Raw genomic sequence first — 15,966 nt, 5'->3', positions numbered from 1 at the left:
AGCAACGTCATCTGATTTTTTCTTTAAAATGTAGGTGTTGCTAAACTAGTCACAAGTATTTTCCATTTTTTTAATGTGTATGTAAAGATTGTTGACTTTATTGCATATGAATAGAAAGAGTAATTGCATTTTGCTATTCATATTAGTGCCTTTCTTAAACTGAGTGCTTTAACAGATGCACTTTACATGCACCTCAGTGACTAATGGAATTCTGTCGAATCTTGGTTGGGACTCAACATCTGTTTATTGGATGAGCTTCAATTGTGGTATTCAGGCAAAACTCTTAGGGCAGCCATTTAGGGGTTGTAAAGGGTTTTAAAATTCTCTTTTTTGAAATGTACAAATCAGCATCACACTGTAACTGCTATCCACTTTTATATAGTGACAAAATGTAAACCATAGTATCAAACATTTCCTATTTCCTACATGTTCAGTGTTGCCCTCAGTGGTTCTCCCATGTCAGAAAAAAATTAAATGCCTAATTGTAGTTGATCTATTTGACTGTAATGCAATATAACACAAATGTTGCGTTTTCCAATTTAAGGCAATAACAAAGACTGGGCTTCAAAGTATTTTCATGGAACAGGTGTCATAGCGGCTTGGTCATTGAGCCTTAACAGCTTTGACAGTACTCCTCAAAAGTTTTACTAACATATTGCAAGGTATACAATTGTACAATTACAGGTTTTCCATATTCTAGAAAATAAAAAAAAATGTAACTCTTAATTTTTATATCTTGTTTTTAAAGTTCATGGTTAAGTAAACATCTGTTCCTTGAATCTGGCAAACTGGCACTTTTCCAAATCAGAACAGAACACAATATTACAAAGCACCAGTGTAATTAAAGAGGGAAGTAATTTGCATTATTTTTCTATAAAACTACTTTTGAGTAACAGATGGCGATCGCAAACATATTGCTCCAGAGACATATGGAAGCCTATTTGTTCTGTAAAACTCAAGAGTGAATATTAACCCCAAAATTACTCTCTTCAATGCTGAAATACGATTGTGTAGTAATCTTCAGTATGGCCGTAATTACAGTACATGGCAACTCATGTCTCTGAAAATACAGATACAGGGAAATGTTTCAGAGATTAGTTTTTAATTTGCAGTTTCCTATAATCTGATTATTCATGCTAGTCTGAAATAATTAACCAATTTGGTTTGACTGCTTCAGTGCCAGATTGCCATTATCATTTATAAAACTAAATCTTGTAATAAGTATTGTAACAACCCATCTTAACATCTAAACAGCCCAACTGCTAATTATAGAGTACAAAAATTAAACAAGCAGCCATGTTTCCAGTTTCCACCCTGAACTGGGCAGAGGTCTCCAAGTGTGTAAAAAACAAAAAAGAACAAGCAATTCCCTCCATCCTTGTTTTGCTGCCCTGATTGTGCTCTATCAGGTGATACCCCGGTCTCCCAGAGATCTCAATCAAACAATGAATTTTTTTTACTTGAATCACAACAGCATCTATGATAAAAAATTAGATTTTGAAACAATTAACTGGAAATTACATTAGCCTTCATAACAAGCTCTTACTGAATTCACCTTGTACAGAAATTTACGTCAGATCTGTCACTGAATTTTTGATGGTTTGTTATCACAAACATATATTGGCTGGGAACACCACCAAACTGAGACCCTTAACCAGGAAGATTTGGAATAATTAATAAATAGGAGCGGAATAGCTTTTGTTTTTTCAAGGTTTATAATGGCTGAAGGTATTTGTTTGGAGTGATAACCTCAGAATGCTTTGCACAAATACAGCAGTAGCCAGGCATTAGACTAGTTTTGCCCTGTTTCCCCCCCATCAAATTGTAGGTTAATGTCACGGAGTGATTTTTTGTGTGGTTGGAATATGGAGGCTAACCATGTGCAACAGAGCTTTAATACTCAAAACTAATTTTGTTTGATTCTGTGTAGAACTCAGCGTATGTGTTTGCCAAATTAACACCAAAAAAAAGTGAGAAAGGACCTTTTACAGTTGTAGGCTGGGTTATAACGAATAGATCTGGCTGCAGATGGGAAACACTTAGGAGCAGGTATCTCTGGACTGCTGTTACATGGTTGAATGACATTTGTGCCCCCCAATCCCATTTAGAGGGTGCTTGAAACACTTGCAGCTAAGGAGAAATCACAGGGGCCCTCAGGGCCTCACTCCTGCTTTACTCTGGGCAGCTGCTGAGCAGGGTGCCCTGCTGGGTGGCTAGCAGGAGCGGTGCCCTGGCCAGCGGGTGCCAAAGGGCCGTTCCCACAGAGAGGTGAGAAGCCCAGAGGGATCTACAAAGGAAGCTGGTGACTTGGGCCTTGCAGGATGACAATCCCTTAATAAATGATTTGGGGAAAATGGCTCTTTTTCCTTTGTTTTTCTAAGAGGGAAGTGAGAACTGTTGTAGTGATTTATAGCATTGGAGATTTCTGTTTATAGCTTGTCTAAAGGCTACAATTTTTAAATTAAATTAAAGCCATAGCTCTTTGCTGTCATTTTAAAGTGTCTCAGTAATGCTATTTGTTTTTATAGTGCCTTGTGACATCCTGCGAGGAGCACAGCGTAGTGAATACATAATGAGGCTGCCTCACACCAAGAGATAATTATCAGTGGAAAAAGATGGGGAAAAGTGTTTATTGAAGTGCTCTAGAATAGCCACGTTGTTCTAGAATACCCACGTTTTTAGTGCTACTTGAGACTGTGTGAAAGTAATTTTCCTGTTGTGCGAGCAAGTTTCTTCCCTGACACTCCCAAAGTGACTTGTAAACATTTGAGGCCACACACCTGCTCACATTTCACCCGTGCTTACTGATCGCAGTATTTTACTGTGTCACTTGAGCAGATGAATACACACTGTATTTACAAATCCAGCTAGTTTCCACAGAGAATTTAGCCCAGTCCCTTGTCGAATGAGGCCACCCGATTGCTCAGTGACAGCCGTTCGCCCAGTGTCACTGAGCTGGGGGTGTGTGGCTCTGAGGGGAGCTGACGCACCGCCTGCCGTCTGAGCACCGGGCACGCCAGGGCTCCGACCTCACGGTCGGAGCGTTCGCTGACTGAGCGTCGGTGCGTGTCGGTTTTTCAAACTCCACTTCAAAGATTCCGTCTGTGCTCACACGGCAACGCACAGAGGCACCTGGCAGAGGGCTCGGCTCGGTGGGGCCCCGCGTTGCTGGCAGGGGAAGGGGGGCTGAGGCGGCGCGGGCCGCTCTCGCCGTGCGGGTCGCCGGTGCCGGAGAGGCGGCTGCTACTCGGCACGACGCCGGCCCGCCACAGCCTCCGCGCTGAAGGCTCCAAACTGGCCGATGCTCACAGCCACCGCCCGCCGCGCCTGCCGCGGCCCCCCGCGGCGGCCGAGGCGGGGGCCCCGCGCCCGCACTACATCTCCCGTCGGGCCGCGGGCGCTTCCGGCGCGCCGTGACGTCACGACGCGGTCTTCCGTGAGTGGGTGCCGGGCGGGGCGGCGCTTCGCTCCCTGCCCGCGGCCCGCCTTCCTGCCCGCCCGCCGTCCCCCCCCTCCTGCGGCGGCGGCGAGCCCGAGGCCGAGGGAAGATGGCGAAGACCTACGACTATCTGTTCAAGCTGCTTCTGATCGGGGATTCGGGCGTGGGCAAGACCTGCCTGCTCTTCCGCTTCAGCGAGGACGCCTTCAACACCACATTTATCTCCACCATCGGTGAGGGGCCGCGGCCGGCGCCGCCGCCATCCCGCGGGCGAGAGGGGTCCTGGCCGGGGCCCTCCCGCCGGGAGAGGAGCGGACGGGAGGGCGCCGCCCGTCTCCCCGCCCTGGTCTGGGGCCGCGTTCGGCGGCCTGTGCGTGGCCGCTGCGCGGGAGTGGGCGGGAGCCCCGCGGCCGTTACGGGCCCCGTGAGGGAGGAAGCGCCGGGGCGCCGCCGCTGTGCCCCGGCCGCCACGGGGGGAGTGGGAGCCCGGCCCGCCCGCGCTCGGGAGCGCCGCTGCCGCCGTCCCCGCGGAGGCCGTCGGGGGCCCCGGTGCGGGCCGGCGGCGCGGGGTAAGCGTTTGTCCCCGGTGCGGAAGGCCGGAGGGTGGCTCGGTGGCGTGGCCTCTGCCGGGGGCCCGCAGGGTGCGAGCCGGTCCGCAGCGGCCCCGGCGCCTCTCCGGGCCCCGGCGCCAGCAACAGTTGGCTCGGGCTGAGCTGCGCGCAGCCTTGGGGCCGCTGGCCGGTTGTTTCGGCTGGTGGGGGAAAGGGTGTTTGCGTGGGGCTGGATCCGTAACGAGTCCTGCGCATAATCCAGAGCGTTGTGCTGGTTGAGTTACAGGATGATCCTCCTGTCAGTTTTTCTTACTCTTTCATTATTGGTCGTTTTATGTTTAGATGTAAATTTTCAGAAAGTGGAAGAGGGCTTGGGCTGCTTAAGTTAACTGTGGCTCATGCTGAGCTGCGTAGTGACTAAACCGCCCTCGGCAGGTAGTTTAACTCTCCTTTGCTCAACTCTTCTAAGTGTGTGTGGGTGTTCCTATATGTGTAGCTCACGTCTTTGAGATCTGGGGTAGTTCTGTCTAAGCTCCTTAGTCGACTACAGTTAGAAGCTCGTTAGTGACTGGATAGAGGAACCTCCTTGACAAAAGTTGAGTTTAGTTATAAATTTGGTGGTGAAAAGGGATTTCTAAATCTTGGCTAACTTATTTCAGTGACAATGAAATGTGATGTATCAAAACAGACTGCTGTGGCTTGTATTTCTGTAAGGTTGGTCAGTCTTAAAATACTGTCTGCTGAACTAAACATAAGTAGAATTCTCAGGTTTTTCACTGACATTGCTGAATTGAAATCTCAGTCTGACAAGACTTGAGATTTATGGTTTGCTACTGGTAGTTGAGGTCACTTTTAAAATAAAATGAAGTATGCTGGTTTTGGGATGAAGGGGTAAACTGCAGTGGAGGTTGCTCATATTTAGGGGGAAAAAACTAGTCCTGGCTTTGAAAAATAACGCTAAGAGAATAAGTAGACTCTTTATTGAAAGGAAAATGATGTAAAGATGAGGTGGAATGTGTGACTTGCTTTATGTTACCCAAATGCCATTATCCTCTTCAGGCATTTTATTGTGCTGAACTCGGTGCACAGGGAATAAACAAATTTGTATTTAGGCAGATGCAATTGCCTAAATGAGGTATGGCTGGCATTTCTAATGCTTTAAGAACAGATTTTCTGAATTTAAAAAAAATATTTCTGAAAAATCAAAATGGCACATTCTTTTCTCTCTGCAACCATTTTCAAAATGCTGTACCAGCTAATCAAGGCCTGAGTAGCACTTTTACCTAAGAAGGTCTTTTGCTGTATCTGTGGTAGAATAAAAAGCTTAATAAACATTAATAAATGCTGTATGTTTTTTTAAAAGTCTATATTAGTACTGTGCTAAATATAAAATGCCTTTCTATACTTTTAAAGAGATAGCTACCATACATGGGTGCATCTGTCTTCCAGCTGTTTTCTTGATGTGTCTTGAACTGCTTAGCCCCTTGATACATCTTTTTCTCACTGATTCACTTTGAAGTCTTGAGGATTGTGAATGTGATGCTGTTTTTTCTTACCTTATTCAGCAAATACAGGATTTGCTTTCACAAAGGTTTTGTTTTCAACGCTATTTAACTTCAAGAAACTTACTAATAATTGAGGCATACTTCTGATTCCATAGGTAGTATTTGTGATTTCACAGTTATGTTTTCCTTCTTATAACTTGTTTCTTCCAGTCCTCTATATTTTTTAGCGAAGGACCTACAAACAGGAAGGTTGGTAACGCAGGAAAAGTGAAACTGTTCATAAAGTGCTGACATATGCTTGAATAAAAATACTTGGGTGTTTTTTTTTTTTTTCAGTCTTCCTCATGCTTGTATTACTTTCAGGTCAATCATGTAGATCTAATCTGTTTATTCTTGAAGACATGCTCATGCACCACTCTCGCTCTCTGAGTGCATGGTGGCTGCTCAACACTAGTTGGTTTTACAGTCATAACTAATACATCTGATGACCTATGGGGCATTCTGCTTTTAACAATTCTGATTTTTTTCCTTGACCAATAAAGCATAGCCAACCATAGTGTGGAGGGAGATGCAGAGATGAAATGCTTTTCCTAAACAGGTCCCCCTGCCAGTTTTAAGATCTCCAGATTAGCATTCCTAATTGAGCACACTGAGTCTTTGTGAAGCTAAGCTGCCAGGCTGTTTTGTTTATAAGTTCTCCAAAAAGTGGGTTCTGCAATATGATGGTACTTACTGTTACAATGTGTGTTCAATTCACAGTCATCTTAATTAGCACAAGAGATACTCTGCACCCTTAGTGGTGCTCTAGTTCTCCTCTGGTATGTCTGTCCTAACAAGATCAGAGTTGGGTTAACTGTCAAAGTCTGAGAATACATATGCTTGAGATGTGTTGTTGTCAAATTTTATCGTTTAATCTTATTTATGTGCATGTTATTTGTGAGCGAGGTGAGTAATTTAGAGGTTTTTCTTAACTATATGGGGTTAAACTTCTAACTGTTTCAACTTTCTTAGATTCTACATCCGGAAATTAAAGCAAACTTTGTTGCCGTGTTGCCATGGCCCACATCACATCTAAGCACTAAATACCTTTCTTATAATTTCCCACTAATATTGTTGTTTAGTAGTTTATCTGGGGTTAAACCACAACACTTCAGTTATCAGAGCAATGGAAACGTTTTCCAAAAGGAGAAAACGAAAGTAAGAGGGGGGTATGGAAATACTACTTTTTTATAGAACATTTGTTTTACTTAGCCTTAATGTTCATATTCTAGAAATGAGGTAATAGTGAATTATAGTTACTTTCTCATCTTGCATGATATACCTGTGTCATACTTTGCAGATTCCCTTCTCTTCTGCTGTCATGCAAAACATGCCTGTAAGGCTATATCCTTGTAGATTGCTTGGAGGTTTGCAAATGGTCCCTTGACTTTTTTCCTCAAGACTTTGGTCATGCTATAATCATGGCTGTACTGATTCAGATAGTAAGGTCTCCCAGCCTGGTGTCCTGTGGCCAACAGTTGCATAAGAAGTAGGATAGAAGGGCAGTGCATGTATATTTGTAATTTATCAGACTTTTTTCTTTTTTGGGTGACTCTTGGTGCAAGAGTCTTTCTGTCTTTGTCTTGAGTACCTGTTGTGACTTCAGCAAGCTTTGCTACCCATTATGCGAAGTGAACCAGCAATCTTTCTCCAAGATGATCCTTTTGGTTATTCTAAGTGGCGTGTTTTCAATCTATGAAATCAGATTGGCCTTCAGCAACTTTAGGCAAGGCAGGTCCTTGGCCTTCAGCAACTTTAAATTTTTTATATACGGCTCTGTAGCTCTGTTTGGAAAACTATTAAAAGGGTTTGACAAGTCATAATACTGTGGTCCCCAGTGAGGATCAGCTTTTCACTGTTAACATGGGATAAAGATTTTTTTTTTTTGCAACAGGAATGTGTTATGTAAGGTTATGTTGTTTAGTTTGCTTCCTGAGTGGAAACTTCTGCTTTTGCACCGTTCTACGTGGAAAGTAAAATGCAGTTGAGTCAGCTCATTTTCACACTTCAACAGCTCCTACAAAACTTATCTTGGAGTATCTCATGTGCATTTTGCTAGTTGTTTCAGTGTGCTGTACAAGAATAAGATGCATTAGTTTTAACAGTTTCTAAGTATCTTAACTTGCCGTTCAAGTAGCGCTGTCTGGTAAAACTGGATTTGGTTTATCATTCCAAATAATAAGGTTTATTCTTTGCATTCCTTTCAACTTTTTGTTTAAACTGGTTTCTATGAGAATGAAGTCTTATCTTTTAGCTGATAGCATTTCTGACTTAGTACAGAGGCTTGCTGACTCTGAAACAAAATTTGTCGTACTTATTTTTTTAATCCAAGATGATATCAGCATTTGGCAGGAAGTTGCCCACACAAGATAGTACTGTATCTGAGAGTCGAAACAATTTGTTGATTTTACAGAAGTAACTTTTTCTTAGCCTACATCTTGCAAAATAGGACACTACTCCAGCAATCAAGCACGTGTATGCTGACCTTTGAACGCTTTGATGAAAATCCTTTGACAAGCAAAATTATCAACTTCCCTTTTGCAGTGAAATTTCCATGTCTATAAAGTGCAATGGAAATTGTTTTAGTGTACTCAAGTCAAATTATGCCTCACTGAATATTTCTACTTTTCTTCCCCACGGTTACTTGTATGGTAGACAAAAGATTGGTTGTTGTTTTGTAGGGTTTTTTCCACCCTCCCATTGAGCTTCAGCATTCCCTATTCTCATTCAATCAGTTTCTTTTGGGCTTCTCCAGATGGTGGAAGCTGTAGAAGAAAACACACATCAATGATAGATGAGCAAAGGGAGGGAAGAGTCAGGAAGGCGTTGTCAGTAGTACTTTATTAATGTTCATTATTGTAACAAATTGCAAGTAGGACTTTGAAGTGATGAGACTAAAGTGTCTCAGGTGGCACTGTTATTCATATCTATAGCATGGCAGTGCATTTTCAAGGTTTGTAGGATCTGGGCCTTGGGTATCTCTTCAGTACAGTGTGAGGAGGGGTTCAAGGGTTTACATGGGAATAGGGGCAGACAGCATTATGGAGGCAAATACGAAACTGGAAGAACTATTCCATTTTCAAGGTATGTGGTGGGTAGTCAGCAAGATGTTATCTTGATGTTGATCAGAAAGTGCTGTAGTTGAAGACATCGTACGTAGGTTAAAAGCATTAAAGTCTGTCTCTTGTGACCTTAAATTTGATACTAAAACCTAGCTGGTAACAGAAGACATCTTAGGCTTTGATTTTCATCTGCTGGTGAGATTGCATTACCCTACTGTATTCTGCAACAGGCCAACAACGTAAGTAAAATTGTTTGGCTTTTATTAAAAATGCTGTAGCAAGCTTTCTTGCTGTGTGTTACTCTGAAACAGCGTGACAGATGTCTAACTGTTTTATGCCTATTCCTAATTGGCAGATGGAGGTCTATCTCGGCTATGTGTTATCTAGTTATTTGAGTGACAGGAGGGCAGCTTAGAGCTGCTTTTATGACTTTGAATGCAAAGTTAAGAACGCAGACCAACATTGAATGAATGTAGGAACAAATGTATTGGTTGATACAGGCTTTGAGAGAGGTATTGAAGACATATAGCTCTTGTTTGGGATTTTTTTAAATTTTTTTTTTTTTTTTTGGAAGGATTTCCTAGTCCTTGTGCAATAGGGACATCCTTTTAGTTGAAATACATCTTATTTCAACTTATTTCAGAATTTAACTGAAATTCGTAATGGGTGATGAAGAATACATGCTGTTTTCATAGTGATGCTTTATTTCATGTTTTTTGATAGAAATTAGGTGTTTGTAATTCAAGGGATATTATATTGCTTTTTATCTTTAATCTGATGTTACAGCAGCTTAAGTGCCCAGTCTACCAAGCTGACTGTTGATGTATAAAATAGATTTGATCCTTTTCTAATGTGAATGAACTATGAATGATAGTAATGTCAATGGAGTTGCACTGTGTAAGACTCTTGTACAAGCAGAGTTGATTCAGAGGCTTTTAGTTGCCAGACTTGCAACTTAAAACTTAAGTCAACAACTTCCTGTCCCAACAGGGGTTGCACTGGGATGTAATTTAGTGCCTCTTAAAGGGTTTTTGACCAACAATTGCATGTGGTATCAGTTTAATCTTGTGGTTTATAGTAAGTTTTCCTCTTAAATGTAAGCTATGACACTTCTGATTAGATTGTACGTAGTTTTAAAGGCAACTGAATTACTGCATGTTTCAGAAGACTTTTCTTCTGCTAGGGAGAACAAATGGTTGACCAAGTTCAAGATGTTCTGTATTTGTTTTGGTGCTGCTGTACAGACCCTACTGCTTTAGGCACCAGAGAAAAAACCTGATGTTGAATGTCAGTGGCATTCTCTTATATGTATGGCAGCATCTAAGAACGTGTAAAGCAGACTGGTCACTAATAGGAGTCTGGCACCAAATCTGGAACTTGGGAAGAACAGGTTGAGTTTAAGAAATTGGGCAAAGCTAAAGTAGCTGCCAGCCAGGAAACACACAACTGCTCCCTGCTTCCCTCCTGCTGCACTCTCAAATATTCCTTTCTTTCATTTTCCAGCAAGAAATAGCTTTCCTTTACTGAAACAAAGTATCTTGTCTGTATGGTGTGACTTCTGATGGGATTAAAGACCAAGTAAAGTATGTGTGTCAACCCAAGCATGGAAGAAAGGAGAAAGATACAGTAAGAGTAACTTCTGGCTGGGAGAATTTATCTGGCTTAGCAGAAGTGATTAGAGAGGAGTACTTAGAATATGCAATACAGGAAAATGAGATGATGTGGCCATTAAAACAATCTTGCGTAATGTAGGAAAAGAAAATGTTATGTGCCAGAAAGACAAGTATGGCCTTCGTTAATAAGTTACGTGGTTTTGCCTGTTAATTTAGGTAGTATCTTTCAAAAAAGGCCTATTTTGTCATTCATGTAAGAAGTTAAATAAAGCAGCCCTTCTTCCCTCGTGTCCTTTGCTTCCCAAGCAAAAAAAACCCCACATGCTTACCCCCATGTAAAAACATGGGTTTAAAAAAGCCTCCAATAAAAATGATGTTCCCAAGGTCTGTTGAGAGTGCCATCCTTAAAAATAACTTCAGTAACTTTAAACCTTCTGCTTTGACTTTTGACCTGATTTTACTGCCTCACTAGGTACTTTACACACTTGCTTCTAAAACATGACCATATTTTAGACTCTGACTGAAATTCCTAGATTAGATGATTTATCTTAACAAAGATAGTTCTTACTGGATGAGACATTTTGATCTTCATGGATAACCAAGATCCTTTTGGCCAGAGTATCGGTTACAAAGCTAAGAACCATCTTACTACCATTGGTGGCATGTGGGTCGGGTTTTTTTGCGTTTTTATCTCTTGTTTATGTTGCTGGTAATACGCGTATTCTATGTACTTTTCCTTCCAGTTTTAGCATGTCTGTGCCCTCTGAAACACTCATTTGTTTAATAAGTGGGGCATTCCTATGAAACTTTCAAAAATTTCATCACTGCTCATCTCTTTTAATAACTTCTATCTTTATAGTGGTCATGTGTAACTTATACCTGCTCTGTCCAACATCATCCAGTTCAACCTCTTTTTTTCCTCTGCCTCAGTCCCTAGATTGATATCCCTGAATCTCTCAAGGAGGTGCTTGGCAGTCCAAGTTGTTGGGCTGTAGCAGTGTAGCTGTACATACTAACTGTTCCCATCAAGTCTTCCATACCTGTCTTAAACCTGCAGCTGACAGGATATTTATGCAGTACCTATCATAGGTAGTGCTAGGGTAGAAGGTACAAAGTGCATTGTTTGTACTGTGCAAGGGTGTTTTATCTCAAAGTGATCAATGACTTAGCAATTCTTCTTTTGCTTTGTGAATTCTGGGACACTTGTATGCTTGCTTTTCATGTAGCAGCTCTTCTGTTGTTAACGGACAATGGCATGTCCCTTGAAAGCCTTTATTTCTTCACTCTGAATAACCAGTTCAGTATAGACATTCAGATTAAGTGGGAGCCCTGAAACTTTAAGAGGCCTTTTTAGAAAGAAGTGACATTTCCATTTCTCACTGGATAGTCACACAGGTTCATCTGGACCAAAAATTACTGAACAAAACCAAACTGAACCTCTTGGGCCTGTTCTTATCACAACTAAAGTGTAGTATATGAATAGTGAACAATGAACTTTGATACCTCGCCACCATGATTTATTGGTTACATGGGATTTTTTTAAGGCGGCATTTTTTTTGACCTTTCTGATGCTTAAGATGCTAACTTTTGGATGAAGCGAGGTTGGTTGGTTTGGGTTTTTTTTTCTCCTTCCGCTGACAGCAATACTCAGAGTTATCTTGGTTAAAGGCAGCATTTTTCATGTTTTCTACTTCTACAAACATATCTGATTTACAGGCAGGAGATTCAGGATCATCTTTTCCTGTTCTGGGGGGTTCCACTTTCAAATTTTTTTGGTCTTACCTATTAAATGATCCTTTTGATAAGGACTAATCACATGTCATCTCATATTAAGCACTGGGCTTGTGGAAGAATAATCAAATATTTGTATTCCTAAGCCACCTTCTAAATGGGAAAATCTGGTGTTCTTAGCCATTAAAACATGTGGCAGAGTTTTGTTTTTTTTCTCATGTGCAGTCGAAAGCTGTATGCTGCACATACTAGCGACCTGAGGGAAAGAAGAGCTTCAAAGTAGATGACAGATGCACAAATCTCCCATTGTTGCATTACAGGTTAAGTGAGTATGGGGCTGGGTCCTTGGGAGATCGCTGCAGCTGTTTCTGTTCCATATCTAGCCATAGTTGGCGTGTGAAATACAGAGCAGTTCCTGTTCTAGCATGGAGCTGCAGCTGGTCAGTTGATACCCTGATGAAGAATCAACTCTGGAGCTGCTTGCAAGCTCCTTGTGGGCTACCTATTGGCCTGTATTAACTAGGGTTTTACTTTAATGATTGGCTCAACAGAGTCTGTGGTCTGCTACTCAAAGGAGGAGAGCTGTGACTGTGTGTACCTGTTCTCTTAAATTATGCCATCAGTTGTTAGAGATGATGGTAAGCTGAACTATGGAACTTGTCCAGATTAAAACTAACCTGATCAAAAGAGAAAAGGATTTGGTCATGACTCTTTAAGTGGCAGTACCAACCCTGGTTTCAGCTAGCTGTGCTACTGTAGCCTCAACTCAATCCTATTGGCTGATTTTTATTTTTTTTTTTTAACATTTGCTGCTGTCCAGTTGCATGTTGGCTTGAAAGGAATATGGTCTCAAAGCAGCTATGTTAGTGCATTCCTCTTGGAGACAGTCAGTCTATAAATAATCCTTAAAATAAACAAACGTTGCTGTCTGTATCAGTAGTGCAATTTTAATCTATTTCAGAATTATTTTAGATGAAACTGAGTTACCACCAAGTGTAGCTTATTTTACTTTCAAAATAAAATGAGAGGGAGACATAGGTTAATTTCTGTGTACTTTCGTAGAGCTGTAGTACCTGGTTATAAACTCTAAAAGACATTGTGCAGGCACCCAGCCCTTTTAAAGTTGGGTTGTTATGACAGTTGGTAATTTACTCATGTTAGGCAGTAATAAGTTTCTATTATTGTGTTGTTTTATTGTCTTTAAATCTGGATCGAGTATTTTTGGTGTTTAAAATCGTGCAATTCAAAGGCTGCTCAAAGCAATCTGTAAATTCTGAATTCAAAATGCTGAAAAGAGAATTTACTTGGCAGGATCTTCTAGTGTTCCCACTGAAGCCCTGTAGTGCACAGTTGTGGTGGCAGAACTTACAGGAGCACTGTTATGAAGAAGTGGTTGAAGAGCACTGAATTCAAACCTTAGTATGGTAATTAGATTACACTATAGATTATTGAGCTGTCAAAAACCTGGATGTTTCAAAATGTAGGTTGGTCTAATTGTGATGATTATAAGTTCTATTCTGAATCCCTTCTATTTTAAATAGGAATTAGTTTATCTTAAAGAAAGCTTAGTGTTAGCTGTGTCGTAGCTGAGGAGACATGTTGAAGGAAGCAGCAGTTTGCTTAGCATCATGAGCATTGACCTGATCGTGATGGTAAGTTTCAAGGTTTTATGAGCAGGAAACTGCCTTATGTTATATATACACGGCACCTGCATTCTTTATTGCCTTACCTACTCTAGCCATTTGTATATATTTAGTCAGTGTAGTGTGTTTTAAACTTTAAGAACCTTACATATTAATATCTGTCAAGGTGCAAGACACTGCTCTGTGCATTATTGTTGTGTAGGACACCGGTGTTAGATTCTTTGTATGAGTGAATAGTAAGATAAAGAAAGACCAGTTAACCTGAAGGAGCCTATTCGGCCCACTCTGAATTTAGTATTGTTTTGTGGATTATTATGGGCTGTCCAAAAGGAATAGAATACAGCTTTGCCCCTTGAAGTTGTGAAAGGATGAATAAAACTGGTTGTACTTGTATATAATTCTAAAATAAATTTATCTTAAAACTTTTTAAAAATGTTGACCTTTACCTTGGTTTGTTGCTTCATGTTAATCTGCTGTATTTTTGAATGGTTACAATAAAAGACTACTGCGTCTTTAATTTACATAGTGATACAAGACATTGCTGAGATCATCTGAAAATGCCTTGCAGATGTTACTAGGGACTAAAGCCAAACGTTCAAGTTCAAAACGATTAGACTTTGTTCTTTTGCATGAGGCTGTATGACACACTGTGTGTTGCAAGTGTTCCCCACCCTGCCTTTTACACTGATTTTATTTCTTACTTGGTTGTCTATTGTGTTTACTGAAATTCTTCAAGAAAAATCTAATACAGAAACAAATTTCTGAGGCTTCATTTATCTACCTTTATAGATTGAGACAGTATACTGATGTAGTGCAAGAAAATATTCCCTTAAAGAATAAAACTGTATTTAATCCAAACCCTGTAATACCTACTGCTGAGAACAAAAGAATAGTAATCCCTGGTTAAGCTTGTGGGGAGAATCTATTGGAACAAACTGATGTCCCTCAGCTGTTGGATGCATATGGAAAAGAGCAAGTTTCTGGAAGAGTGTTGTCCTGTAGGTCTGTCCATGCTTGGAATCTGCATGGAAGATGTTGAAACTCTTCATCTCTGTTCACCTGTGTCCACGCAAAGCTTGTGTGTGTGATCAGTGCTGATATCTGCATGTCCGTCATCTTGTGGGGAGCGAGGTGTGTACATGAGCACTTGGGTGTCCTTCAGTACTGATTGCTTACAACTCTTCAAAATACAAGACGAAGCAAATGCACTGGAAGCAGTTGATTCTGAAACACGTACTGCTACAGTGTCTTGGAGATGACAGGCTGGTGACAGTGCCCTCAAATTCAAACCCCTCCTCTGGAGAATCAGCAGAACAATACCAGCTGTTACAGCTGTGCTATAGAAGTACTTCTGCTTACTAGTTCTGATGTTTGTCTATGCAACTTGGTCGCTTGCTGTTCACAAGAAGCAAAGCCTGTAGGGAGAAGTATTTTCCAAGTAATTCTCTCCCAGAAGCCAACAAACTGAAGGTGAAGCATATTGATTCAGTCATGTGCCTCTTTTCACTTCCTTTTTTTGAAGGTAGGTTACAAATCTGCATGCTCATTTCTAAGTCGCTTTTAATTCAGCCTTAACTCTGAGTGACTGTAGAAAAATGTTTTCCTTCCCTTCTCTATAGCTTGAAGACTCTTGTATGTTGTGTCTTGCAGTAAAGAAGTTGTAAACTTCTCTCCCTTTCTAGCTCTGCCCATTGAAAAAAAAAATCAATCCCCCCACAACACCACATATAAACACAGTAGGATAGGAAGGATCAATGCTATGAAGTTTGAGCAAGCCCAGCTTGAAAGTTGATGCATAAATTCCAGTTGTTTTGGTGCTGTATTGCTCAAAAGGGTCATGAGACTTTGTATCTTGATGCCTTTCCCCATCTTGTAATGAGTTCCTTTTTATTGTGATCTATGTCCAATGGTGATAAGGGTCACAAAGTTTCTGTTTATCAGGGAATCCCATTGGAAAAATCTTTTGCTTCCATTTAATTTTACTTTTTCTTACTTCAAAAGAGTAAGGTAAGATTTAGATAAGTAGGAATATAATTAAGAGGGTGTAGAAATATAACTCCTTTAAGAGGGTGATGTTTTTACTATGTGTGAGTCATGCAAAACATCTCTTAATTTTTTGTTTGATTAAACCAGATCTGATACTGTGGTGTATCTTCTACATTCTTTGATAGATGGGTCTAAAATGAGACTCCTAGCAAGCAAATGGGGTGTTAATTTTTTCACAGCCGCTTTGCCAGTTTTTGGTGTTTAATCACTTTTTAAAATTCCCTTGGCTTGTATATTTAAAAAAAGAACCAAACAGAAAACTTCTAAACCATTTAAAATGGTAGTACATTGAGTACTAACTTTATTAAAAAAGTATTGCTTTCCCAGAGATTGATAC

General features: G+C 40.9%; 1 protein-coding gene across 4 annotated transcripts in view; it reads left to right on the top strand.

The window, feature by feature from the left end:
• Window positions 1–3,453: 3,453 nt before the first annotated feature.
• Window positions 3,454–15,966, top strand: part of RAB8B (RAB8B, member RAS oncogene family) — a 31,242-nt gene continuing 18,729 nt past the window's right edge. For 2 of the 4 annotated variants that reach the window (XM_074837943.1, XM_074837942.1), the window contains exons 1-2: window positions 3,633–3,672; window positions 13,252–15,105. In XM_074837943.1, the coding sequence (XP_074694044.1) occupies window positions 14,961–15,105 (145 nt within the window). In that variant the 5' untranslated portion in view covers window positions 3,633–3,672; window positions 13,252–14,960. Of the gene's footprint in view, window positions 3,673–13,251; window positions 15,106–15,966 lie in introns of all 4 variants that reach the window. The other 2 variants (XM_074837941.1, XM_074837944.1) reach the window with 2 other exon arrangements.

The sequence above is a fragment of the Strix aluco genome, chromosome 12, assembly GCF_031877795.1.
Source record: "Strix aluco isolate bStrAlu1 chromosome 12, bStrAlu1.hap1, whole genome shotgun sequence".
NCBI lineage: Eukaryota > Metazoa > Chordata > Aves > Strigiformes > Strigidae > Strix > Strix aluco.
The sequence above is the reverse complement of the archived record's forward strand: the minus strand, read 5'-3'. Positions and strand labels throughout refer to the sequence as shown.